General features: G+C 40.4%; 2 protein-coding genes, 1 long non-coding RNA gene and 11 other non-coding genes across 14 annotated transcripts; 1 reads left to right on the forward strand and 13 right to left on the reverse strand.

Annotated features, from left to right (window-relative positions):
- The first annotated feature begins 7,618 nt into the window (after positions 1 to 7,618).
- Positions 7,619 to 16,387, forward strand: map2k1 (mitogen-activated protein kinase kinase 1). Its single transcript, XM_029434092.1, has 11 exons — positions 7,619 to 7,879; positions 13,102 to 13,312; positions 13,735 to 13,881; positions 14,113 to 14,190; positions 14,335 to 14,386; positions 14,703 to 14,827; positions 15,211 to 15,418; positions 15,588 to 15,649; positions 15,787 to 15,845; positions 15,951 to 15,996; positions 16,080 to 16,387. Exons 1-11 carry the CDS (start codon positions 7,797 to 7,799, stop codon positions 16,191 to 16,193), a joined length of 1,185 nt encoding a protein of 394 aa, XP_029289952.1. The 5' UTR covers positions 7,619 to 7,796; the 3' UTR covers positions 16,194 to 16,387.
- A 177-nt stretch (positions 16,388 to 16,564) lies between these two features.
- On the reverse strand, positions 16,565 to 18,993 carry LOC115009832 (uncharacterized). The gene is made up of 7 exons (XR_003832393.1): positions 18,713 to 18,993; positions 18,391 to 18,525; positions 17,810 to 17,943; positions 17,488 to 17,623; positions 17,184 to 17,305; positions 16,885 to 16,999; positions 16,565 to 16,678 (listed from the first exon to the last, which is right to left on the reverse strand). It is a non-coding gene; the product is annotated as an uncharacterized LOC115009832 (long non-coding RNA).
- On the reverse strand, positions 16,772 to 16,839 carry LOC115010334 (small nucleolar RNA SNORD18). The gene has a single exon (XR_003832448.1). It is a non-coding gene; the product is annotated as a small nucleolar RNA SNORD18 (small nucleolar RNA).
- Positions 17,072 to 17,139, reverse strand: LOC115010335 (small nucleolar RNA SNORD18). Its single transcript, XR_003832449.1, has one exon. It is a non-coding gene; the product is annotated as a small nucleolar RNA SNORD18 (small nucleolar RNA).
- LOC115010333 (small nucleolar RNA SNORD18) lies at positions 17,375 to 17,442 on the reverse strand. Its single transcript, XR_003832447.1, has one exon. It is a non-coding gene; the product is annotated as a small nucleolar RNA SNORD18 (small nucleolar RNA).
- LOC115010337 (small nucleolar RNA SNORD18) lies at positions 17,695 to 17,762 on the reverse strand. The gene has a single exon (XR_003832451.1). It is a non-coding gene; the product is annotated as a small nucleolar RNA SNORD18 (small nucleolar RNA).
- Positions 18,212 to 18,310, reverse strand: LOC115010341 (small nucleolar RNA SNORD16). Its single transcript, XR_003832455.1, has one exon. It is a non-coding gene; the product is annotated as a small nucleolar RNA SNORD16 (small nucleolar RNA).
- On the reverse strand, positions 18,598 to 18,665 carry LOC115010338 (small nucleolar RNA SNORD18). The gene has a single exon (XR_003832452.1). It is a non-coding gene; the product is annotated as a small nucleolar RNA SNORD18 (small nucleolar RNA).
- LOC115010339 (small nucleolar RNA SNORD18) lies at positions 18,916 to 18,983 on the reverse strand. Its single transcript, XR_003832453.1, has one exon. It is a non-coding gene; the product is annotated as a small nucleolar RNA SNORD18 (small nucleolar RNA).
- A 195-nt stretch (positions 18,994 to 19,188) lies between the features above and the next one.
- On the reverse strand, positions 19,189 to 19,258 carry LOC115010332 (small nucleolar RNA SNORD18). The gene has a single exon (XR_003832446.1). It is a non-coding gene; the product is annotated as a small nucleolar RNA SNORD18 (small nucleolar RNA).
- A 931-nt stretch (positions 19,259 to 20,189) lies between these two features.
- On the reverse strand, positions 20,190 to 23,844 carry rpl4 (ribosomal protein L4). The gene is made up of 10 exons (XM_029434093.1): positions 23,689 to 23,844; positions 22,790 to 22,961; positions 22,561 to 22,667; positions 22,193 to 22,331; positions 21,799 to 21,923; positions 21,384 to 21,513; positions 20,967 to 21,123; positions 20,716 to 20,799; positions 20,413 to 20,533; positions 20,190 to 20,320 (listed from the first exon to the last, which is right to left on the reverse strand). The coding sequence occupies exons 1-10, from the start codon at positions 23,689 to 23,691 to the stop codon at positions 20,243 to 20,245; spliced, it is 1,116 nt and encodes a 371-aa protein (XP_029289953.1). The 5' UTR covers positions 23,692 to 23,844; the 3' UTR covers positions 20,190 to 20,242.
- LOC115010336 (small nucleolar RNA SNORD18) lies at positions 20,606 to 20,673 on the reverse strand. The gene has a single exon (XR_003832450.1). It is a non-coding gene; the product is annotated as a small nucleolar RNA SNORD18 (small nucleolar RNA).
- Positions 22,024 to 22,124, reverse strand: LOC115010342 (small nucleolar RNA SNORD16). The gene has a single exon (XR_003832456.1). It is a non-coding gene; the product is annotated as a small nucleolar RNA SNORD16 (small nucleolar RNA).
- LOC115010340 (small nucleolar RNA SNORD16) lies at positions 22,394 to 22,492 on the reverse strand. The gene has a single exon (XR_003832454.1). It is a non-coding gene; the product is annotated as a small nucleolar RNA SNORD16 (small nucleolar RNA).
- Positions 23,845 to 23,873: the final 29 nt, after the last annotated feature.

Below are 23,873 nucleotides of genomic sequence, written 5' to 3' on the forward strand. Positions count from 1 at the left end.
CTGTGATTTATAAGAAGGAAACCTGCAACTCCTAATAATAATAATAATAATAATAATAATAATAATAATAATAATAATAATAATAATAATAATAATAATAATAATAATAATAATAATAAAAATAATAAATTGTATTTATAAAGCGCCTTTCAAAGCTAAAAGCAATCTCAAGGCGCTAAAATGCAGGACAACAACAAAAACAACAACAGACATAAGATTTTACGGAAAGGCTTTTGTGAAAAGAAAGGTTTTTAGGCTCTTCTTAAGGAGTCGGTGGCCTGTGGAGCCCTCAGGTGTTCTGGGAGGGAATTCCACAGGTGAGGAGCGGCTGAGCAGAAGGCCCGATCGCCCAGTGGTGCGGAGCTTGGTCCTGGGTGGGTGGAGCAAAGTTTTTTTAGAGGAGCGGAGGTTGCGTGTGGAGGTTTGTTGGGCGAGGAGTTCCTTGAGGTACGGAGGAGCATTTCCATGTATGCACTGATGGGTGAGTAGGGAGATTTTGTATTCGATCCTGAATGCGACAGGAAGCCAGTGGAGCGAGTGGAGAATGGGTGTGATGTGATTATATTTTCGCACCCTCATCAGGATCCTAGCGGCGCTGTTCTGGATATATTGGAGCTTTTGAAGGCTCGCGCTTGGAATCCCGATGAGGAGAGCGTTGCAGTAGTCCAACCTTGAGGAGACAAAGGCGTGGACGAGTTGTTCAGCATCTGACAGGGAGAGTGTGGGGTGGAGTTTTGCAATGTTCCTGAGGTGATAGAAGGAGGTCTTGCACAGATGTTTGATGTGGGTGTCAAAGGTCAGATGAGGGTCAAATCTTACACCTAGGTTGGTGACTGATGGTGATAGGGGGATGTCTTGACCAGAAAAGGTGATGTGGGTTATGGGGGAAGACTGGACCTGGTGTGGTGTGCCAACTAAAATAGCCTCTGTTGAGCTATTTAATTGAAGAAAATTGTCTTTCATCCAAGCCTTTATCTCCTCAAGGCAGGTGTTCAATGATGATAGTGATGATGTCGACAGTGGGGCTGCATGTGGCATCGGGTCGGTTTTTATATATAGCTGTGTGTCATCAGCGTAGCAATGGAATGGTATTCCATGCTGGCTGATGACACGGCCAAGGGGCAGAGTGTAGAGGGTGAACAGAGTGGGGCCGAGAACCGACCCTTGAGGGACACCACAGGTTACTGGGTGTATCTGCGAACTTGCACCTCCCAAGGATACATATTCTGTTCTTCCAGAGAGGTAGGACTGGAACCAACTCAGGGTGGAGTCAGAGAGTCCGATGGTGTAGTGGAGGCACTGAAGGAGGATCTGATGGTCGACCGTGTCGAACGCTGCAGGTCAGATCCAGGAGGATGAGGAGAGATGGGGAGCCAGCGTCGTTTGTGACCCTGACCAGAGCTGTTTCGGTGCTGTGGGCGGAACGGAAACCAGACTGGAATTTCTCAAAGAGGCAGTTGGCTTTGAGATGGTCCTGAAGCTGGGCTGCAACTACTTTTTCCAATACCTTTGATAAAAATGGCAGGTTGGAGATGGGCCTGTAGTTGGTGAGGACATCTGGGTCTAAGGTGGGTTTTTTGAGAAGAGGTCTGATGACGGCAGTTTTTAGAGAAGATGGGACATGACCAGTCTGGAGCGAGAGGTTAATGACTTTGGTGATCAGGGGGCTTAGAGCACAAATGTTGGATTTTACCAGGGCTGTGGGAAAAGGGTCCAGTGCGCAGGTGGAAGGTTTCATCCTGCGGATGACGTCCTCAACCTCTTGCTGAGAGATCTCCAAGAAGACGCGAAGAGAAAATCCCAGGCTGTGGGTTGACAGCAGGGACAGACTGAGTGGAGGAGCTGGAGAGAAAAGAGCGGATGGTGTCGGCTTTAGTCTTGAAGAAAGTAATAAAGCTATTGCACTGCTCTTCTGTGGTGTCGGTGTGTGAAAGAGTTTGTAGCCTGAGGAGATGACTTATGGTGGAGAACAACTGCTTGGAGTTTCCAGGGTTTTTATTGATGATATTGGAGTAGAACTGTGTCCGTGCGTTTCTGAGTGACTATGGGTAGGCCTTTTGGTGTTCTTGAAAGGCTAATCTATGAACACTGAGTCCAGATTTTGTGAAACGTCTCTCCAGTACACGCCCAGCTGCCTTCATGTTCCGTAGCTCTGAAGTGAACCAGGGGGCTGAGCGTGAGAAGGTGACTGTCCGAGTTTTCACCAGAGCGTGGAGATCCAGGATATTGCTCAGTGTTCTATTGTAGAAATACACTGATTCACTGACTGTTGGGAAGTTTGCAGAGGGGATTTGCTGGAGGTCCAACGTCATGATGTCTGTCCTCACATCTGTTGATCCACTAATCGCAGAATTGTTTTTAGCTCTAATTCTGCATATTGTTGGGTAGTTTAATCTCTCACGATGCATCATTTTATAAGCTGTCCATGTTCTGTGTGTAAAATCTTAAATTGTAGAGTAACCAGTAGCCTAACTATACCTGTGACATGTACACTGAAATGTAATGATTTAGAAGTATGCAGTAGCATGAAAAGGGAAGTACAGGTCAAATGTGTGCTTAAGTACAGTAGTTAGTAGCAGCTACAGTCTCTTTATTTAGTAACTTTAAACCACACGAGTAGCTCTCAGGAGGATGCTGTCTGTGTTTGTTTGATTTGGGCAAGTTCAACATAGTCCCCCTAAACCAAACATGCACTATTCCCGGCGGTGTTCCCCATTTGTGTGTGTGTATTTATGTCTTAATCATTTACAAATACTTCTAGTTCTGTCTGTGTACAGCTGAGTGTTGGACGTTTGTTTTTCGCACTTTATCAGAAATGTGTTTGCGGCCACATTCGCCCCATGCGAGTCCTCTGTGATCCGTGTTTGGCACGGCTCCAGATGAACTACATCTGCCCAAAAGTAAAAGAAGACACAGCTGCCTTTGCTTCTGTATTAGCTCGCTGAGTTATCTTACCAAAACAGAAGAGCACAGCTCCACCTTCCCATTACCACTGACTAAGGGACATTGTGTTGTATGAAACATGACAATCCAGTGAACACCTCAAGGTTCTGCAAACAAGTTCTTTGATTGGAAAAATATTATCCTGAAGTTATTTGTATTCCTCCTCCTTGATTACTCCTTTGTTTTCTTATGATTACTTTCATGCAGGGTTTATTACTGTTATCTTTTTTTTTAAGATTTGCCTCCATCTATGCGAAAACATTAGTCACAAAAACACTTACTTACAGCCCATTTCGTTAAATTTAAATAGCACAGAATTTGAGGGAAATTAATTTAAGAAGTCTGCTTTAGTCTGCACCTGATAGTCTCCATCCTGACCAAGGAGAGGACACTCAAGGTGATGGAAACAATGAGGTGAATTTCATTTTGTGAAAATTAAAAATGAGATGTTTTGTTTTGCATGATTACCTTAAGTGTGGATCGAATGAGGGAATCTCAAATACTCCAAATCAGATTTAACCACTGCATAAAAAGGAAATAGTATGATTATTAATACAAGAACCGAAAACATTGCAACAGAGTACCCACTTGTCCTACAATAGCTGTCCCATCCTGTGGCTACATTTCAGTCTTAGTCATTGCCCAGATTTGCATGTTTGGGACCCCAACTGCTGGCCCCTCTTCTCAGCCAGCGCAACTGGCTGCTGTTATCGGCTGCTTCAGAAGCTGCCTTTGTGGCCTGCTGTAATCCCTGACCGCAAATCCCTGGCTCCCCAAACAAAGTAGTGGTGGATGAGGCAACAAATCCACAGAATCAAACAAGACATAGCATATTCTAGTTTTCTACCACTGCTGCTTGTCCTCAATCAGTGCATCTGAGTTTATGCCTTTTATGTCCCCTCATGGCGCAGCAATGTCTGTTGAAATAGTGTTGGGCTGAAATTCTGCAGCTGTAAATTGGCTGCCTGTGTGACGTCTGTTATAATTCTCAGTTAGCATCTTCTCTAATGTGTGTTTGTTCTGCTGGGACTTTTAGAAACGTTTTTGCATTTTGCTTTTCCTCTTCTGACAAGTAAAGGGTCAGTCCACCTAAATTATAGAAGACACATTATTTCAATCAGGAGACAATAATTGAAAGAATGGCTTAACGAAGAAATAATTAATTAATTAATACATTAATCTATTTGATATCATGTGCACAATAGGAAAACACATATTAAACGCTAATTTGATAAAAAAAAAAGTAAATGTGTGTTATGTATGCAGCCATTGATATGGATACATCTGTCACCAGCTAAAAACTAAAAAGCAGAACCAAAAAAAAAAAAAGCAGGAAACTAAAACAGCAGAGTGCACGGCTGTGTGGTGTTTGCTTATCTGGCAAAATTTGATTGGTAGTGAAGTGAAAAGTGTGATTGCTCGCCAATTGAGTTGGATGCACAGAGAACATCATTTAAATAAATATAGTAGAATAAATGGGTTTATTTTACATTGCCCAGGTTTTGTGACACCTGTCTCTCTTTCTGCTGCCACTACAGTATTCTTTTGTAATTGTAATTGTAATTTAATTTGTGGTGTTCACAACTTTGAAAAATGACATGCTGGAGAGACATCTCCAGAATAATCCACAGACCTCGCTGTCAACAGACTTAATTTTGACTACTTTCTACAAAGAAACAGCATTAAATCTGTTGACAGTGAGGGCTGTGGATTATCCACTGAATCAGGGACACTGACTCTGCAAGGAAATGTTGCTGCTGAATTTTTTAAAGACCCCTCCAGACATGTTAAGATATAAAGAAAAGATACTCTGCTTTGAATAATAATTTGAGTCTGATAGGGTTTTTCCACAAAAAAGATTCAATTACTTTGTTCACATCTGATCCTTCTCCCTCATTGAAAAATCCAGAATCTCTATTATTCATATGAAAAGGTTAAATGATGGACACAAGATACTGTATATCCTACTTCACTGAAAAATCCATTCTCAGCACTTTAGGTTTCAAGTTTCCACATCACACTTGCGTAGGTCTGGACCATCATTTGCTTCACAAACGCCTCTTAACTAATATTACAGGTGAGCGCAGAGAAACTGTCTCTCTTTCAGAAGATGAGTGTGGAAAGTAACAATAAGCTAAACACATCTTTGAGTGGAGGGGGCCAGAATTCATTCTGGTATTAAATTAATTTTATACCAGAATCAAATTAATTTAGCCCAAAACACCTACACTGGTGTTTTAATTTATTGTGGTTGATTAGATAAGTTCAGGTTGAAGTGCAGTGGAACTCTAAACTAAAGCAATAACAAGCAAAACAAATATTTAATTTGAGGAGAACTTTAAGTGTAATTTTCCAATGTTTAGATAATCACAAATTAAATTACATTCTCTTTTGGGGGATAAATAATAGAGACAGAAGTATCTCGAAGCCTTGGTAAATAAAACTGATCTGTATGATTCAAATATAATCATTTCTTGATTAGATTGCTTTTACCCTTTTACCACAATTAAAGTTATTAAATGGTTACTCTAACTTAAACTTAAACATGCCTCAAACATTATGGCCTTCTGGATCCACTCAGCAGCAAAAAAAGATGCTAGCAACTAAATTAAAACCTCCATATTCACGTTTGCTATATTAACGATGTGGTGCGTATTTAGATGTATTGATAACTAAGTTCTGTTAAGATCTGTGGCAAGGATCATTTTTGATTTCTTTTATTAAAACCCAAATACGATGTCCCTTAAGAATGCGTTAAAAATAAAGTATGAAATGGAAATAAAAAAGCCTGGTATTCCCACAGATCTTTTTGAGAGTATAATTCAGTGGTTCCCATCGATGTCAGCTTTTGAACCCTGCATACAAAGCATTATACTGTACTTGTAACTCCTTGACCCGCAGAAAGGAAAGCCACTGGTGTAGATGTTTTATGCTCCATGTGGGAAACTGAGATTGTAGTCAGGTCTGATATGCTTGAGTCTCCACGACCCAATTTGTCAAAAGCAACTTAGAATTCACACGGTTCATGTCTATGGGCTGAAGATAGGACATGACCAATCTTTCCTCTGTGTCAGTCTTGGTTTATGGAGAAAAAGATGATTTTGGCAGTAAGATGCTTTTGGTAAACCAGGCACGCCTCAGTGGCCTTGTGTCAGTCAGGACAATGTGTAGAGACTTCAGAACAGATTGTGAAATGGCAACCAGTTTCAAGTTGTGCTTGATGTCTAATCTACATAGGCTGACAGCTGACGCATCATTCACTACAGAAGGTGATGGGCTCCTGTCTAACAGGTGGAAGCATTCATTGGTGGTTCTGATTTATATTTTTCCACAGAGGTCAAAAAGTCTGACTGATACAGTATGTACCCTAAATTAAAGAGAGAATAGATCAACAAGTTCTGAGAGAATACATGAGAAAGTTTGAAAATCATTTTAATGTTCAGAGATTAATCCTGATAAAACGTCTTTGTGATATGCAACTGCCTTTTATATTTTTGAAATGCGAAGAAAGCTCTGGGCGGTTGAACATAGGTCTGAGTTCCAGCAAAAGTCCAACCTCGTGTAAAATATAAAAAGGATCATCAGCAGCTTCTTTTAATCCTTTTCAACAGCCACAGGGAGTGTCAACAAAATAAAAGATTTCATATGTGTAAAGGGAGGTATTAAAGAAGCAAGGGGTATTGCTGTGGGTGAAATCAGAATCCTCAGGGATGTACAGAAAGTGTCACTAGATCTGTGAAGGGCTGATGGAAGAAAAAAGATGGTGAAATTCTTTTAAAGGGCTGTTTTAAAATAAAAGTACTAGTTAGTGACCGAACAGTCTGTTAGAGAGGAAGTCAGGATCAAAATACTTTATTGATCCCTGAGGGAGAAATTGGGCTGCGTTACAGTTGCTCCTTTTTAGAATAAAAACATTAAACATAGAGAAGTTATAAGAAAGAAATTAATAAGAATTAAGTATGTAACAATGTAGGCATTGTACTACAATATATAACAACAATAAATATGTCAAAATATGTATATTACAATATATACAATAGTGTGAATAATATTAATGCTGAAAATGGGATCTATGATTAAGTGTTTAAAATGCCAGAATACATGAGATTGCACAGTTGAATAAGTATGTCACAAGTTGTTGTAAGTATAATGTGTATAGACAATGCTGGAGGTTAAGATAAAATTAGGAATAGCTCCTAATATTAAGTTTTCAGATTTGTTGTTATTGTTTTATAGGTGGTAACTGTTTCATTTCTATTGGCCATCAATGTAAATGTTAAGACTTTATTAATCCCTTGGGAAATCCACAAGCTACTCGGCAGTATATATAGTAATAAAAAACATCGATAAAGAAACACTTTTACCAGCTGCAACATTAAAGCAATGTTAATATTAATGTAGGAATTCAATAATATAATGTGCATTGTTCTGCATAATGAGTACTCTTTGCATTTGAAGTTTTTATTTTGATACACATGGTTTTGTACTTTTACTTATTTCAAATGTTTTACTTAATAGTATTATTTCTACACTGTGGTACTGCTGAGTACTTCTTCCACCACTGATGATAATACCACCCATCACCAGCAGAGGGGGTGCTGTCCCAAGCCCAGCCATGCTGTCCGGAAGACGAATGTAAATATTTTTGTGACGTTTCATCTCCCGGATCATTCACATCCACCCATTAAGAAGAACATCAGCCCCTCCTGCACAGCTGTGTGTCTTATTCTGCCAGTCTCTGTCCATCATCCTGACTGTGTCTTTTTGATACCAGAGCTCTTTTTCCTCGGGGTTTCCATTCTTATTTCCTGCAGCTCGTGTGTTTCTACACCAGCTTGTTTCTTGTTTGTAACATGCAGAAGAGAAGGAAGCCAGAGCCGATCCAACTCAACCCAATCCCCGATGGAAACACTATCAACGGCACCGGAGCCACAGAGTGAGTGTTAATATTCATCTACTACTACGGATGTGCAGACAGGTGAATGAGCAACATGGATAAGGGCTTTCTGATTGATCGTTTATGTCAGGTTCATGTTCAATATGCTATGAAGGCTCGTGACATCTGCAGTGACATGTAGATAACTGAATACCTCCTTCACAGTGTATGTTAACTTCTGTCTTAGGTCTCTAATATGAGACACATGAGGTGTGTGTGTGTGTGTGTGTGCGTGTGTCATTTTCATTATTGATTAATCAGTCGATAAGTTTTTTTCCTTAATCATTTAAACCACATAATTTAAGAAAATAGTATAAACGAACTCAAGTTAATATCTTCAAACAGTATTTTCAGACAGATTAATTGTAAAAAAAAAAAAACACACACAAAGCATTTATGCTTGATAAATAATTGAAATTATTAATTACTTATAAAAGGTACTGATTAATTTAGATTCAATAAATGCCTTTAATTAATCAAGTATCAAATATGTGGTTCATGCATCAACTAAATCGTTTCATGCACTAGTTTACACCAAATAACTGCTAAAACGTCACTTTAACAAGCTATTTTGTTACTTGCTTTTGTGAAATAATCACATCACATTGCATCTCAGCAGAGTACCTTTCACACAAGACATTTTGGCATGTCGTAGCAGGAAAAGCAAACCTGTAATTATTAACATGGGATATGACTGTAGTGCATTCCCTTTAGGTGAGCTAGTTCCAGGTTTTGGGTATTGTGCATGTTGGCTCACTGGCTTTGCTTTCAGGGACACTAGCAAAATGTGTATCACTTTGTGTGTCTGCCATGATCAAGGTCTATAATGTGCAGCTCTCGGGTCATCTTCTCATGGCCGCTCCATCACTCTAACTGCCCACTTTTTGTGGACAATGATTAGTCAGAGATTGACCTTTGCAGGGAGGCAGCGTTTAGAATAATACCTCTGTGTGTTGAATAAGTTTTGCGTAAGGCCTGTTCCCACCACCGTTCAACAAAACACAGTAATGGAGATATTAAATTGTTGTGACACCATGCTCTAGTTCTCAGTTCACAGAGAAAAGCATCCAGTCAGTCCAGCATCAAGCTGCATCAGCTGAGATGACAATTGCATAACATGTCATCCCTCACTATGGCTGGTTTTCTAATGTCTTGAATATTTCATTGTTTCATTATTAGATCATACATCCCTCAGGGCCCTCAGATGTATCCACCTTTTTTTTTTATTAATGATCTTTTACAATGAATCACTGAAATGAAATCCGGCATTAATTCTGAATATAATTCTGCATTAAACTTTTAGAAGTCAATTTCCACAGCTCAGCATTTTAGTTAAAATGCATAGGGCTAATTTATCTGTCATCGTTTGGCAAGGTGACATCTTCAAATTGTTTTTTTTATCTGACCAACAGTCCAAAACACAAAGACATGCAGTTTATTATTGTTTAAGACAAAGAAAAGCAGCACATTCTCACATTTAGGAAGCGGGAACTATCACAGGGGAGAGATGTTTGTTGATGATGACATAATGTTTCGCTGGAGCTGAACTGTAACTGGCCGAGGAGCAGCACGTTGGGATAAAGCAAGGAACTCAGATATGTAGAAGTATCTGCTGTGGGAGGGAACTCACAATGTCTGTGTGTATGGGTGTCCAGTAATACTGCTGTGTTGTGCACTGTGACACACGGAGCTTGGTGTCCCTCAGACCTCTTTTTATAGAAAAACAACAGTTTTATCTGCGTCCACATGTTCAGCTGTCTGAGACTCTGAGGAAAAGTTCATTCCTCACACATGTTTACTTCACACTGCATAAAACTTAACTCCTGCACACCCATCGTAATCCATCCTGTAATGAATGGGCGTAAGATTTGTGGTATTTACATTACAAGTTGAATTTTATTTATCTAATGATGAAACTGTATGTTGTATGTCAGATGCCAAAGGAAAGTGGGCATCTCAACTTAGTATTATATGAGTATTATAGAGAAGTAATGCAGGTGTCAACCAGGACAAATATCTCTACCAAAATTGTAATATTTCCTAATTTTAGCTCTGCACGGCCCTTAAGGAACCGAAAGGTGTAAGAGTGATTTAATTTTTTTAAAGTTAGAGCTCTGCCAAACATTTTCAGACCAGTGAAGTGGAGGACTGGATTTATAGAACCAGGCTTCTTTGCTCCACATGTGGTTTGACAGGATGGGTGTGTTTGGGGCTGCCATGATGAAGAAGCATGTTGTTTCTTACAAGGTTGAACTAGTGGGGTATCCTATTCTGGGAGCTAGACTTTTAATGGTAACAACGTCAACAAATCAGGCTTCCTTAGGCTTCAGCTGTCCACAGGTGTTTGTCAGGACTCAGTCGAGGACGCTGTTAATCTATAAATAAGATACAAATCGAAAAATACTAAATGCATAAAATAGTAGACCATGTAGCAAAAACATTACAAAGCCATGGTTCATCCTCACAGGTGTTTTGTATTTTGGCTAATTGTATTTCTTCTCAGTTTACACCTCTGTCATTCTTATTGGTGTACTAGCGACCTGGTGTAAGGCTCAGTGCACTTCCAACCAATGTGCCTCTTTCACAGCAGACATGTTGATTTGTCATAGTAGAAAAAGCACAGGTGTTACTAATAACATTAACGATGCTTTGTTCTGTTCAATTGTGACACCAGCATGCACAGGACCCTGAGTATGAAGCATTGAAAGGGAGTTCAACCATCATACATTTTAATATTTTAACAAACGTCAAAATAGTCTGTACTGTAGGCTATAGGGTGTTAGCTAGCAATAATTTCGGATGAATTTTGTAATGCAATATTAATATTATAGCTGAAAGTAAAGAAAACCTTGCAGTTGTTTTGAATAGAGAGAGGAGAAAAGTGTTCATGTTTCAAGAACAGACGCATACATTAGCACATTAGTTTGGTCAAGCACACAGTAGGATCTGATGCTCATACCAGCGGCACAGGTGTTGCATATATCAGGTGCGGATGAGCTTATTGCAATCGATGAGCCTCTTAATGAAACCAGACCATTCCACTCTGGTGAAAGGGAATTGCCATTACAGCCAGCAAAATGCTTTCTCAGCGTGAAATGGCTGGCAGCCATGGGAGAAGTGTACTGAGTGGCCTGCATAATGCCAGCCAAGCATGTAATATTATCAGAGGAGATCTGAGAACAAATAAAAAACAACCTGTTCTGGATAGACCTGTTCAGGCAATTTGCTAAAAATCTTGGATAAGATCATACTATCACGTACATCTTTATGTACATCAATCTTTATAGCTTTATCATTCAGAAAAGTGTAGCTGTTTATTCTTCTTTATTGGCTTGTTGAGTTAAGAGAACTTTATAACCTTTTTTCACAGACAGTGTGCTAGAGAACGTGCAAAAAGAAAATGAATGATTAACCCATACAGCAGCTGACCATAGTTTGTGGTGCTGATTCTTCATTGATTAGATACCACGTACCATATCCTGTTTTACCACAAAGGAATTGATACTTATTTCCTATACTCTGAGATATGCACGCTTGGTTACAAAGTCACTCATTTCCCCTTCACTTTAAACACTGTTGTGTTTTCTTGCAGAATAAAATCTTTTGAAAATACAATCATGCTTTCCTTGTGATATATGATCAAACTATACTATTTATGTGCAACTTTAACTTTAATGTAAGTTAGTATTGGCAAAACTTCAACCTCTATATTTAAAAAAAACAAAAAAAACTGCAAGGACGTCATGATGATCTATTTCTCCAGGAGCCCTGTTCAGTCCACGGTGGTCCATGTTATAGGTTTGGTGGGAAAACAGCAAATGTACAGCAACAACTGTTTAGGCCTCACAACTACAGCCTCTTAAATGTATCCGGTTTAATTTATTTCAAATGAATAACTGTAATAATAATAATAATAATAAATTGTATTTGTAAAGCACCTTTCATGGCTAAAAGCAATCTCAAGGTGCTACAGAATACTGTCATGTCATATCACTGTAAAGTAGGCGAATACTTTTGTAATCCAAGTCAAAAAGCAGAACAGGGATGCCAACATCTTTTTGGCGCTCTGTGGTAAGCTGTAGCAATATTGTGTCTTTTGCATTCAAATAGATGGCCTTGGACATTGTGTGGATGGAGCATAAAAGGCCAGCATCGTGCTCAATTTCTAGTGGGAGGGTTGGGGGGGGGGGCTGCGGTGGGTATCTACTGTAGTCCCTCATATGTATTGTGTGGAGTGTGTTTCAGCCTCCTCCACCTCCAGCTCTTGTCGACAAAACGCCCACGTTACCCACAACCAACTCTAACTCAGCACCTTGTCTCCATGGATATGCAGGCCTACTGTCAAAAATAAAACCACTTAACCCTCTCTTTGCTGTGTGGTGGTGAGCAGCGGAGAGAAAAGCGTACTGCCCTGCTCGAGCTGCTCTCCACTGAGTTGTGAAAACGCATAATTACCACTGAGCTTGAAGACAACCATCTTATTGTCATCAGTTATGCATGTAAATATGAAAGACTAGCGCTTAAACTGAAGGGGAATATTTTGTTAAGAGATAAAGATGCAGTAACTTGGACACTTTCAGTCCAATGACATGTCTTATTCTACTCAAAAGTGCCCATTTGTGCAGACAAGAGCAGACATCTACACTCTTTTTTTATTTTAAAAATCAGTTTACATCTAATCAGTTCAAATAAAATGACAAATCGTTGGTCTATACATTACTGTTTTATAGAGTGAAATGAGATTAATCACATTGTTATGAGACAGTGCAGTGAGAGGGAAGGAGATGTCAAAGAGCTGCACGCCATAAGAGTTTGCTCCACAGTAGATTTCTCAAGAAAATGCATCGCCATGACAACAGCGCGAGGAGAGCGGCGTCAGCGCTCAGAGGAACTCCGAGCTTCCTCACTCTGGGATCTCGGAAGAAACACTGAAAAAACACCCAGCGACCCTTTCTGTCTTTCTGCTATTATTCCCAGAGGCACGTGCAGCAGTCAAACACCAAGCTGTGTCTTTTCTCCCAAGGTTTCAATATCATAATAAATACAGTAGATCTGCATCTTGGATTGCCTCACGACGGGGACAGCTGATACTTCCGGGAAAGAACATCTGCAAAAAAAATCCATCTGAATGAACTCAATGACCTTTTCATTTAGGGAAGAATGAATTAATAATATATGAATTACTCCTCTTTCTCTCTGTCTTTCTTTCTCTTCTTTCTAAGGACAAACTTGGAGGCACTGCAGAAGAAACTAGAGGAGCTTGAGTTGGATGAGCAGCAGCGGAAACGCCTGGAGGCCTTTCTGACACAGAAGCAGAAGGTGGGAGAGCTGAAGGACGATGACTTTGAGAAGATCTGTGAGCTGGGCGCCGGCAACGGAGGAGTCGTCTTCAAGGTCTCCCACCGACCCTCTGGCCTGATTATGGCGAGGAAGGTAAGCTTTGGCACTGATGGCTGTTTGTAGATAGGGCTTTAGTGGATACACTAAAACAAAACTGTATCTCGTACACATGTGCACATTGGAATCACATACATAATGTGTAACAAACATGGTTTTCTTCTTCAGTTTGTCAGACAGGCATTGATTTTTACAGGCATCATCGCTGTTTTCCAAGAGTGTGCAGTCAAATACTCTCCTCTCCCAGTATTTTGTGAACATGAAATGTGGGTTAGTGGGACAACAGTCTGACACAACTGTCACAACACCACAAGAGCCTCTGCATGATATACACATGTGGCTGAAAAAAATTGAAATGCCAACCAAAACATGGGTCCATGTTAAAACATCTTTCCTTATGATCATTTTGTTGACCAAAACATGTATTATGTAATGCGTGTGTGTCTGCTGTGTTCCAGCTGATCCACCTGGAAATCAAACCAGCCATTAGGAACCAGATCATTAGGGAGCTGCAGGTGCTACATGAGTGTAACTCCCCCTACATTGTGGGCTTCTACGGAGCTTTCTACAGCGATGGAGAAATCAGCATCTGCATGGAGCATATGGTACTTATCTTTAATAAGTTCTGGCTGCCAGTGTTTTTATACAGCATTGACTTCGAGTGCTGCTTTACAGACTGTGCTGAGAGTGTCTGGCATGTGTTTCCTTGCACGTACAACCTCATTAGTATTGAAAGATTTTTGTTTAAATGTGTTGCAATTCATAAATGATATTTAGAATTTTAAAGAGTCCTTTCAGTAGATGCTGTTCATAATTGAATTCCCTGCTGGCTGTAGGACGGTGGCTCCCTGGACCAGTCGCTGAAGACTGCAGGCAAGATCCCAGAGCAGATCCTTGGCAAAGTCAGCATCGCTGTGGGTAGCTCCAACACCTCCTACCACTTTTGTTCTTTGCTCGCCACGCTACAGCTAAATTAGTTTTGGTTTTGATGCATACGTGCTAGTACTATGTTTTTTGCTCTACTAAATCATCTAAAAAAGCAATATTTGTCTTTACAGGTCATTAAAGGGCTCGCCTACCTGAGGGAGAAACACAAGATCATGCACAGAGGTCAATCACTATCTTATTTACTAAAAGATGTCATCAATGTTGCCCCATTTTCTAAGAACTTTTAAATGTATGCATGGAGACTGTGTGCTTGAGTCAGAGTATTGATCTTCACCTTACAGTAATTCTCTGTCAGATGCATAGACTAGATCTCGGTTGCACTCAAGTGTTGTATGAATGATGAAAGGAAATGTTGTAACAGACACAGTGCACAACATGAACTGAGGCTTTGCAGCAGTTTGATCTGTGGTGCTTTCTGTTCCCTGTTGAACACTTGCCCACCATGTTCTCCTAAATATTGAGCATGTCCCTCTTTCAGATGTCAAGCCTTCTAACATCCTCGTGAATTCCCGTGGTGAGATCAAGCTGTGTGACTTTGGAGTGAGCGGACAGCTCATAGACTCCATGGCCAACTCCTTCGTGGGCACTCGCTCTTACATGTCTGTGAGTTCAAATGGACACACTTGTCCTTTCCTGCTGCTCTCTTTCACACTTTAACAATTCCTGTTACTGTTGAAGTAAGTCTCAGATTTATATGCGTGGCAACTAGAGTGCCCGGTTCAGACTCGATCCCCAATTTCGATGACTCACAAATCAGCTGGGACTGTCTTTATACAGACTGCATGATCAAGGGGGCCAAACATATTTTCAGCATCAGCTAGGCCCTGGGACATGTGAGAATAGAACACTGTTAACCACTTATATTTTGAATGCATGTCACTTTATGTAATGAATTTCAGTTTGGTTTGTTGTCTTTTGCGTGTCAATTTCTAATTACACAATTCACTAAGCCGTAGTAGTGACATAATTGCATGTGTGCTGTGCAGCCCGAGCGTTTACAGGGCACACATTACTCGGTTCAGTCGGACATCTGGAGTATGGGTCTGTCCCTGGTTGAAATGGCCATTGGACGCTTCCCTATCCCACCACCTGATGCTAAGGAACTGGAACAGATTTTTGGCTTCCCAGTGGAAGGAGAGGCAGCCTGCAGCGAGTCCTCCCCAAAGCCACAGCCCCCCGGGCGACCAGGCAGCTGTAAGTCTGACATGGCATGATTGTGATTCTGCAGTGGATTATAAATAATAAATGACAGCTTTGACTGAAAATATTTCAAAGTCTGTTGAAATGGTTTACCACAAGAAATCAATTGACCTCGAGGACACTGAAGCATGACAGACTGACAGCTTTTGCTTTTACCCCGCAGCATACGGACCTGACAGACCACCAATGGCTATATTTGAGCTGCTTGATTACATAGTAAATGAGGTGAGTGTGCCCATTATTGGACCACAACCAATACTAATAGTATAGTATACTAATGCCCCTGTATACTAGTTTATGCTGTGATACCTTTGCCAGCAATGAAATACATCCAGTTCTGACTGGCCCTTTTAACATTTCAGCCTCCTCCAAAGCTGCCCGGGATATTTAGCTCTGAATTTCAAGAATTTGTGAACAAGTGGTACGTAGGAGAAATATTTACAGGCATTAAACACCAATGGAATATCTAACAGCCCATCAGACCTTCTGCCATCTAGTGGTGTAAGAGTGTTTGTGTCTTTTACAGTTTGATCAAGAATCCTGCAGAGAGAGCTGACCTTAAACAGTTGACAGTGAGTTTTTTATTTACCATTTCTCTCATTCCCTAAATGCTTCTTTACCCAGTTTAGCAATGTTACATTTTCCCCCCCTTCAGGTGCATTCTTTCATCAAGCAGTCTGAAGCAGAGCAGGTTGACTTTGCTGGCTGGTTGTGCAGTACAATTGGACTGAATCAGCCGGTGACACCTACCCACGGTACAGCAATGTGAGGCACGTCGAGTCTACAACAAACCCCATATCCCAAGGTGCTCAGATGGCTGAGTTTTTATTATGGGTAAAATGTATCCGTTTATACCAAGAACTAAATAGGTTTAAAAGTTGTGCTATCAATAGTTGTATATTAAGTGTAAAAAAAACCTACATGCCAAGTGAAATTATGTGTTGAACAAGTGTTTGGGCTACATTGCAGGCCTGCTTGAAAGCCATCTTTTTCTAATTGACCAACTTATTTAATCATGACAAATGCTGCTCAACCTGTGTGCTTGATATTCCTCTTTGCCTTGTGTCCTTAAAGCGCCAACAGATTAAAGTCTTTGTTAGCTTATGTGAAATAAATAGTCTGAATCAAAATTTTAAAATGACTGGTCTGACTTGTTTATTTGAAACCATTTATTTATCACAAAGACATTTATGCCTTGGCAGATGTTCCCTTCTTTCCAGGCTTCATCTTGGATTGCAGCATCTTGGCCTCGATCTATGGAGCGAACAAAGAAGATTTCAAACTCACAATGAATTAAGTCTAAAATTTTTGCTTCCAGCTTGAAGCACAAGTTTATAATAAACAGAGTTGCTCAGAACTTCCATATAATCAGGGTTCAGAAACACGGACCTGAAGTAGGAACATCATCATAGTAGAATAAGCTAAACACATTTCTAGAACTTTAAGTGAGCAGTGCTTACCGCTTGCTTGAGGATGGCATGACGTCTTGCTGTCTTGGCGTAAGGGTTCAGTTTGAGCATCATCCTCAAGTTCTTCAGAGGATTCTTCTTCAGCACTCTGCGGTTGATGCTCTTGCTGTAATGACAATATAAAATCAATCTTAAGAACGTGAACTTAAGCAAAACTACAAGTTTGTAATAAACTGAGTTGCTCAGAACTTCCATATAATCAGGGTTCAGAAACACGGACCTGAAGTAGGAACATCATCATAGTAGATAAGCTAAAACACATTTCTAGAACTTAAGTGAGCCGTGCTTACACAGGTGTACGAAGTGCTTAACGAAGGGTCATGCTTGAGGCTGGCATGACGTCTTGGCGTAAGGGTTCAGTTTGAGCATTATTCTCAAGTTCTTCTTCAGCCCTCTGCGGTTGATGTTCTTTCTGTAAATGAGAATATGATCCAGTCATAACATGAACTTCAGAAACATTAAGCTTGTAATAAACATTGTGTTGCTCAGAACTTCCATATAATCAGGGTTCAGAAACACGGACCTGAAGTAGGAACATCATCATAGTTACAAGCTAAAACACATTTCTAGAACTTTTAAGTGAGCCGTGCTTACACAGGTGTATGACGTGCTTAATGAAGGGTCATGCTTGAGGATGGCATGACTGTCTTGGCGTAATGGGTTCAGTTTGAGCATTATCCTCAAGTTCTTCAGAGGATTCTTCTTCAGCACTCTGCGGTTGATGGTCTTGCTGTAATGACAATATAAATCAATCTTAGGAACGTGAACTTATACAAAACTACAAGATTGTGATAAACTGAGTTGCTCAGAACTTCCATATAATCAGGGTTCAGAAACACGGACCTGAAGTAGGAACATCATCATAGTTTACAAGCTAAAAACAGAATTTAAAAACTTTTAAGTGAGCAGTGCTTACGTAAGTGTACGACGTACTTAACGAAGGGTCATGCTTCAGGATGGCATGACATCTTGGCGTAAGGGTTCAGTTTGAGCATCATCCGCAGGTTCTTCAGAGGATTCTTCTTCAGCCATCTGCGGTTGATGTTCTTACTGCAAATGAGAATATAACTTTGAATACTGATGCCACAAGATTTAGAAAATTAAAAGATAGCCGTTTCTAGCCATGTTATTTAAGTTTCCCTACTGCATATGACTTATACACAGTTAGGTTTTAAATGTAAAGACTATCAAGATAATGTCATGATTTCCAAAAAGTTATAAATTCAACAATTTTACATAAAACACACCTGGGATATTTCTGAAAGCTGAAGTCAAGGAGGTTTCACAACTGAACAGAATTACTGTAGTACTTAATGCTTGCTCAGACTCAATGTTCGTCAGCCAACTGTGCCAGCATATGACAGCAGGCATACCGTCACTGGTCACAGAGTAAGTCGCAAATTACACCATCATTGCAAGTCTTGTGTCCGGTTTAGTTCTCACAGTATTAAAATAAGAGAAAAACAGAATTTTAGAACTTAAGTGAGCCGTGCTTACACAGGTGTATGACGTGCTTAATGAAGGGTCATGCTTCAGGATGGCATGACGTCTTGGCGTAAGGGTTCAGTTTGAGCATTATTCCTCAAGTTCTTCAGAGGATTCTTCTTCAGCACTCTGCGGTTGATGCTCTTGCTGTAATGACAATATAAAATAAATCTTAAGAACATGAACTTATGCAAAACTACAAGTTTGTAATAAACTGAGTTGCTCAGAACTTCCATATAATCAGGGTTCAGAAACACGGACCTGAAGTAGGAACATCATCATAGTTTACAAGCTAAAAACAGAATTGTAGAACTTTTAAGTGAGCAGTGCTTACGTAAGTGTACGACGTGCTTAACGAAGGGTCACGCTTCAGGATGGCATGACATCTTGGCGTAAGGGTTCAGTTTGAGCATCATCCGCAGGTTCTTCAGAGGATTCTTCTTCAGCCCTCTGCGGTTGATGTTCTTGCTGTAAATGAAAATATGATCCAGTCATAACATGAACTTCAGAAACATTAAGCTTGTAATAAACATTGTGTTGCTCAGAACTTCCATATAATCAGGGTTCAGAAACACGGACCTGAAGTAGGAACATCATCATAGTTTACAAGCTAAAACACATTTCTAGAACTTAAGTGAGCCGTGCTTACACAGGTGTATGAAGTGCTTTCTGAATCTCCTCACTCTTCAGAATCCTGCTCAGGTCTGTTATCATCTTGCGCATTGGCAGGCTGAAACAAACAAGGCAATACAAATGATTATTTCATCATGTTGTAAATTATGAAAATAGAACAGACACGTCTTGATGCTTAAACTCAGAACTTCTTTTAATATCAGAGTTTCAAAAACACGGACCATGAAGTGGCAGCTCATCACTGATGGGAACAACAGTTGTGCTACAGTGAGATTGCTCCTTGAATACGTACTTTTAGCCGATCTTCAGGGAAGGTTTACGCCAGGTTCCGTACAGCTCATCAGGCTTGTGGAAAGCACTCACGGTCCAGATTCAGAAGCAGCCAAGGTGACCACCAGGGGCAAGTCTCAGGAGGCTGTTTGAATAGCAGTGTTATTGCTCATGTCATTTAACTTAACCACTGCACATTTCATTTTTAGTTTAATAAATATAAGACTATTCAGATAGTGTTCAGATATCAATTACCTTAGTTTTAAATGCAGTTCAACACACCTGTGGTATTTCTGAAGACTTTAGTGACATCAGTGTCTTGGTTGTAAATGATGAATGGTCCTCTGCGTTGGATCCGTCTTGAGATTTTTCATCTTACCCTTACCCGCATGCAATTTTCTCACCTCATACACCTTTCCTTCAGGTGCATCCTCTTACCCAACAACCTTCAGGCAGAGCAGGTCGACTTTGTTGGCTGGTTGTGCGGTACAATTTGACTGCATCGGCCTGTGACAGCCACCCACGGTACAGCAATGTGAGGCCCCCATTGGGTCTACAACAAACACCATATCCCAAGGTCCTCTGATGGTTGAGTTTTTATTATGGGTAAAATTAATGTTTATACTGAATAAATTAGTTAAAAGTTGTCGTAGCAAGAGTTGTGTAATTCGTTTGCAAACTTGCTTAAGCTAAATTAACTATTTATTGAACAAGTGTTTGGGTTACATTGCAGGCCGGCTTTAAAGACATTTTTCTAATGATCAACTTGACAAACATTGCTCAACCTGTGTGCTTGATATTCCTCTTTGCCTTGTGTCCTTTACGGCACAAACTGATTAGTCTTTTGTTGTTAGCATGTGAAATAAATAGTCTGAATCCATTTTAAAATGACTGGTCCGACTCGTGCATTTGAAACAAACCGATTTATTTCTTACTGAACCTTGTCTGCAAGTTTATAAATTTATGCCGTGGGTTTAGGCTTGGCAGGGGCTCCCTTCTTTCCAGGCTTCTTCTTGGGTTTCAGCATCTTGGCCTTGATCTATAGAGCAAACAGAATCAAGATCGAAAAGTTACAAACACAATAAAAATCTAAAACTTATTTTTCCAGCCTTCGAATGTTCAGGTTCTTACCTTAGGGTCATGCTTCAGGATGGCATGACGTCTTGCCGTCTTGGCGTAAGGGTTCAGTTTGAGCATTATCCTCAAGTTCTTCAGAGGATTCTTCTTCAGCACTCTGCGGTTGATGGTCTTGCTGTAATGACAATATAAAATCAATCTTAGGAACGTGAACTTATGAAAAACTACAAGTTTGTGATAAACTGAGTTGCTCAGAACTTCCATATAATCAGGGTTCAGAAACACGGACCTGAAGTAGGAACATCATCATAGTAGACAAGCTAAAAACAGAATTTTAGAATTGTGAGCAGTGCTTACACAGGTGTACGAAGTGCTTTCTGGATCACGTCACTCTTCAGAATCCTGCTCAGGTCTGTGTTGGTCATCTTGTGCATGGGCAGGCTGAAATAAACAAGGCAATACAAATGTATTTCCATATGTTGGAAATGATGACACGTAAAGTAAACAGACACATCTTGATGCTTAAACTCAGAACTTCTTTTAATATCAGAGTTTCACTGATGCGATCAACACTTGTGCTACAGTGCAATTGCTCCTTGAATACGTACTTGTAGCCGATCTTCAGGGAAGAAGGTTTACGCCAGGTTCCGTACAGCTCATCCAGCTTGCGGAAAGCACTCTCGGTCCAGATGCAGAAGCGGCCAACATGACCACCAGGGGCAAGCCTCAGGAGGTTCAGTTTGTTCACGTTCTGCAGGGTGATGCCTTAACATAGCACAATAATAACTCATGTTTAATCATCTTGTTTTATTTTTCAATACTCATTTAAAGTTTACCCTTTCATAACTTTGATTACTGATGCCACAAGATTTAGAAAATTAAAAGATAGCACTGTTTCTAGCCATGTTATTACGTTTCCCTACTGCATATGACCTATACACAGTTAGGTTTTAAATGTAAAGACTATCAAGATAATGTCATGATTTCCAAAAGTTATAAATCCGACAATTTTACATAAAACACACCTGGGATATTTCTGAAGGCTTTGGTTACACCGCCGTCTTGGTTGTAGATGATGCATGGTCCTCTGCGTTGGATCCGTCTGCGATTCCTCATTTTACCCTTACCAGCACGCATGCGCTGAGATGCGTAGACCTGAGAATATAAAGTTAACAATCCATATTATACATCCGAGTCAGACAACAGCATCATGCTTTACATTTTGCTTTTGTTCTTTACTTCAGGAGAGTAAAACTTGCTCAATGGATTCCTCCTAAATTGAGGAGACTAATGTACAAAAAAGGGCCATGACTCGTACAGTCATACAATCCGAACAGCACTTTCATCCTTCACGCTGAAATCAGCACTTTAACCTCATCAATGTGGTAAATTTAAAAAATAATTTGTTGGCGAGTAAAGCAAGATTTTTTTCCAGATTACCTTCTTGATGTCATTCCAGGCCTTGAGCTTCTTCAGCAGGAGCACAGCATCCTTGGTCTTCTTGTAGCCCTCAACTTTGTCTTCAACCACCAGTGGGACCTCAGGGATTTCCTCAATGCGGTGTCCTAACAGACAATGTCATAATATCAAGTCAACCAAATATATCCACACAAACAAACTTCTTGTGGTGGTTTAGTGTTGTTTGACTACAGTGTTGCTAGAGCTTGCTCAGAATTATTTTACACATCAATACCTTATGACAGCTTAATGACAGCAGGCAACCGTCACTGTTCACAGGCTCAGACGCAAATTACACCATCATGGCAAGAATCGTGTTAAACTGAACTCTACAGAAGATATTCCAAAAATACTTCATACTTTTTTTGGAGCTTACCTTTGGACATCACAAGTGCAGGAATGGCAGTGGCAGCCACGGCAGAGCAGATGGCATAACGCTTCTGGGTTGTGTTGATTCTGCGGTGCCAGCGACGCCAAGTTTTGGTGGGGGCAAACATGCGTCCTCCACGACACATCTAGAATAAAGTCAAGGAGGTTTCACAACTGAAGTAACAGAATTACTGTAGTACTTAATGCTTGCTCAGACTCAATGTTCGTCAGCCAACTGTGCCAGCATATGACAGCAGGCATACCGTCACTGATCACAGAGTAAGTCGCAAATTACACCATCATTGCAAGTCTTGTGTCCGGTTTAGTTCTCACAGCATTAAAATAAGGGAGCCTCAGTTCTGGTTAAAAGGATACATTTCCAAAAGCACCCTGGCCTGAGCGGTGTGTACCACCACCTCTCACACGAGGAATACGGGCTACAGCCCTTCCTGTACCCCAGGACTCTGCACTGGTCTGGTGGCCTGAAATTAACAAACACAATCACACACTAAATCAAATTTCATGATCTGTCACCATCTTAAAATCTTTTAAACTATGATGGTACATTTCAACATGCCAGTTCAAGACAGACATACAAACTCACCTGCCAGTTCACTAACTGCATAAGGCTGGCGACTGTTCTTGCGCATGTTGGTGTGCACAAAATTCACAACATCAGGGCGAATTGGAGCCTTGAACACAGCAGGCATTACAACATTCTTGCCTGCAGGTTCTCCTTTCTCGGTATAAACCGAGATCAGTGGTCGGGCACAGGCCTAGGAAGCAAATTGAACAACATTGAGCATCAGGTTGAATTTGAGACAGTAATGCATACTTTATAAGATGCAACAGCTATTTTGAGAATAATGTTAATTATTGGAACGTCATGAGAACAAGCCATCACATATTTTAGCATGTACAGGGCCCAAACTGCTAACGTTAACTTTAAAAACTAGTCTGATGCAGCTCGGTGCAACTAGTAACGTGTTAAATAAAGTGCACTTCACGCTTTCCTGACATTAGCAGCGAGTACTGTTGGTTTAAACTACGTAATTAGACAAATTCACCAAGAAATGTGCGGCTACGGGTCTTAGCTTAGCCCAGTTGTGCTAACGTGATTTAGCATGTCAGTTGTTACATTGTCCAATCATTATAGATGGCGTTAACTTTAAGAGCATAAATATAGACGAATGGCAAGATAATACATCTACAAAAACATATTAGATGCCATCTCAACAAGCACCATGTGCTAGCTGCTTGTTACAGATCTATCACTGAGGAGACAACTACACGTGTAACTGGGTTGAACTATCGAAACTGCTCGTCCAAAATGGCTCCTCGTGTTAGCTTCGCTAGACGGGAGCATTTCAACTCACTGCCACTTTGAAACCGAATTCAAGCTTTCCAGACTAAGACTACAGGTTTGTTTGACGAGTACAAGCAAAGGGATACAGCATACGTATTAAATAACATGTTAATACGAATTTGAGGGTAATTTCTCACCATTTTCGTTAATTAGTTTTCGGCTCGCCGGGAACAACGCTCCTTATGCTATGGCGGCCACAGTGAAAAGGAAGTCTGCGTGGCACCCTAAATCATTTATGCCTCCGCCTCGACGAATATCACTTCCGCCGATTTTCTTTCTCCACAATTGTCTTGCTTACCGCAAAGAAACACACGTGATAAAA

Source organism: Cottoperca gobio, chromosome 6 (assembly GCF_900634415.1).
Source record: "Cottoperca gobio chromosome 6, fCotGob3.1, whole genome shotgun sequence".
Lineage (NCBI taxonomy): Eukaryota > Metazoa > Chordata > Actinopteri > Perciformes > Bovichtidae > Cottoperca > Cottoperca gobio.

Coding starts and splice junctions, on each gene's coding strand:
- map2k1 (XM_029434092.1), top strand. CDS start 7,797: ATGCAGAAGAGAAGGAAGCCAGAGCCGATCCAACTCAACCCAATCCCC. Junction 7,880..13,101: donor AACGGCACCGGAGCCACAGA/GTGAGTGTTAAT, acceptor CTTCTTTCTAAG/GACAAACTTGGAGGCACTGC. Junction 15,846..15,950: donor CAAGAATTTGTGAACAAGTG/GTACGTAGGAGA, acceptor TGTCTTTTACAG/TTTGATCAAGAATCCTGCAG.
- rpl4 (XM_029434093.1), bottom strand. Junction 22,332..22,560: donor GCCAGGGTGCTTTTGGAAAT/GTATCCTTTTAA, acceptor ACTTTATTCTAG/ATGTGTCGTGGAGGACGCAT. Junction 20,321..20,412: donor TCCTGAAGCATGACCCTAAG/GTAAGAACCTGA, acceptor TTTGCTCTATAG/ATCAAGGCCAAGATGCTGAA.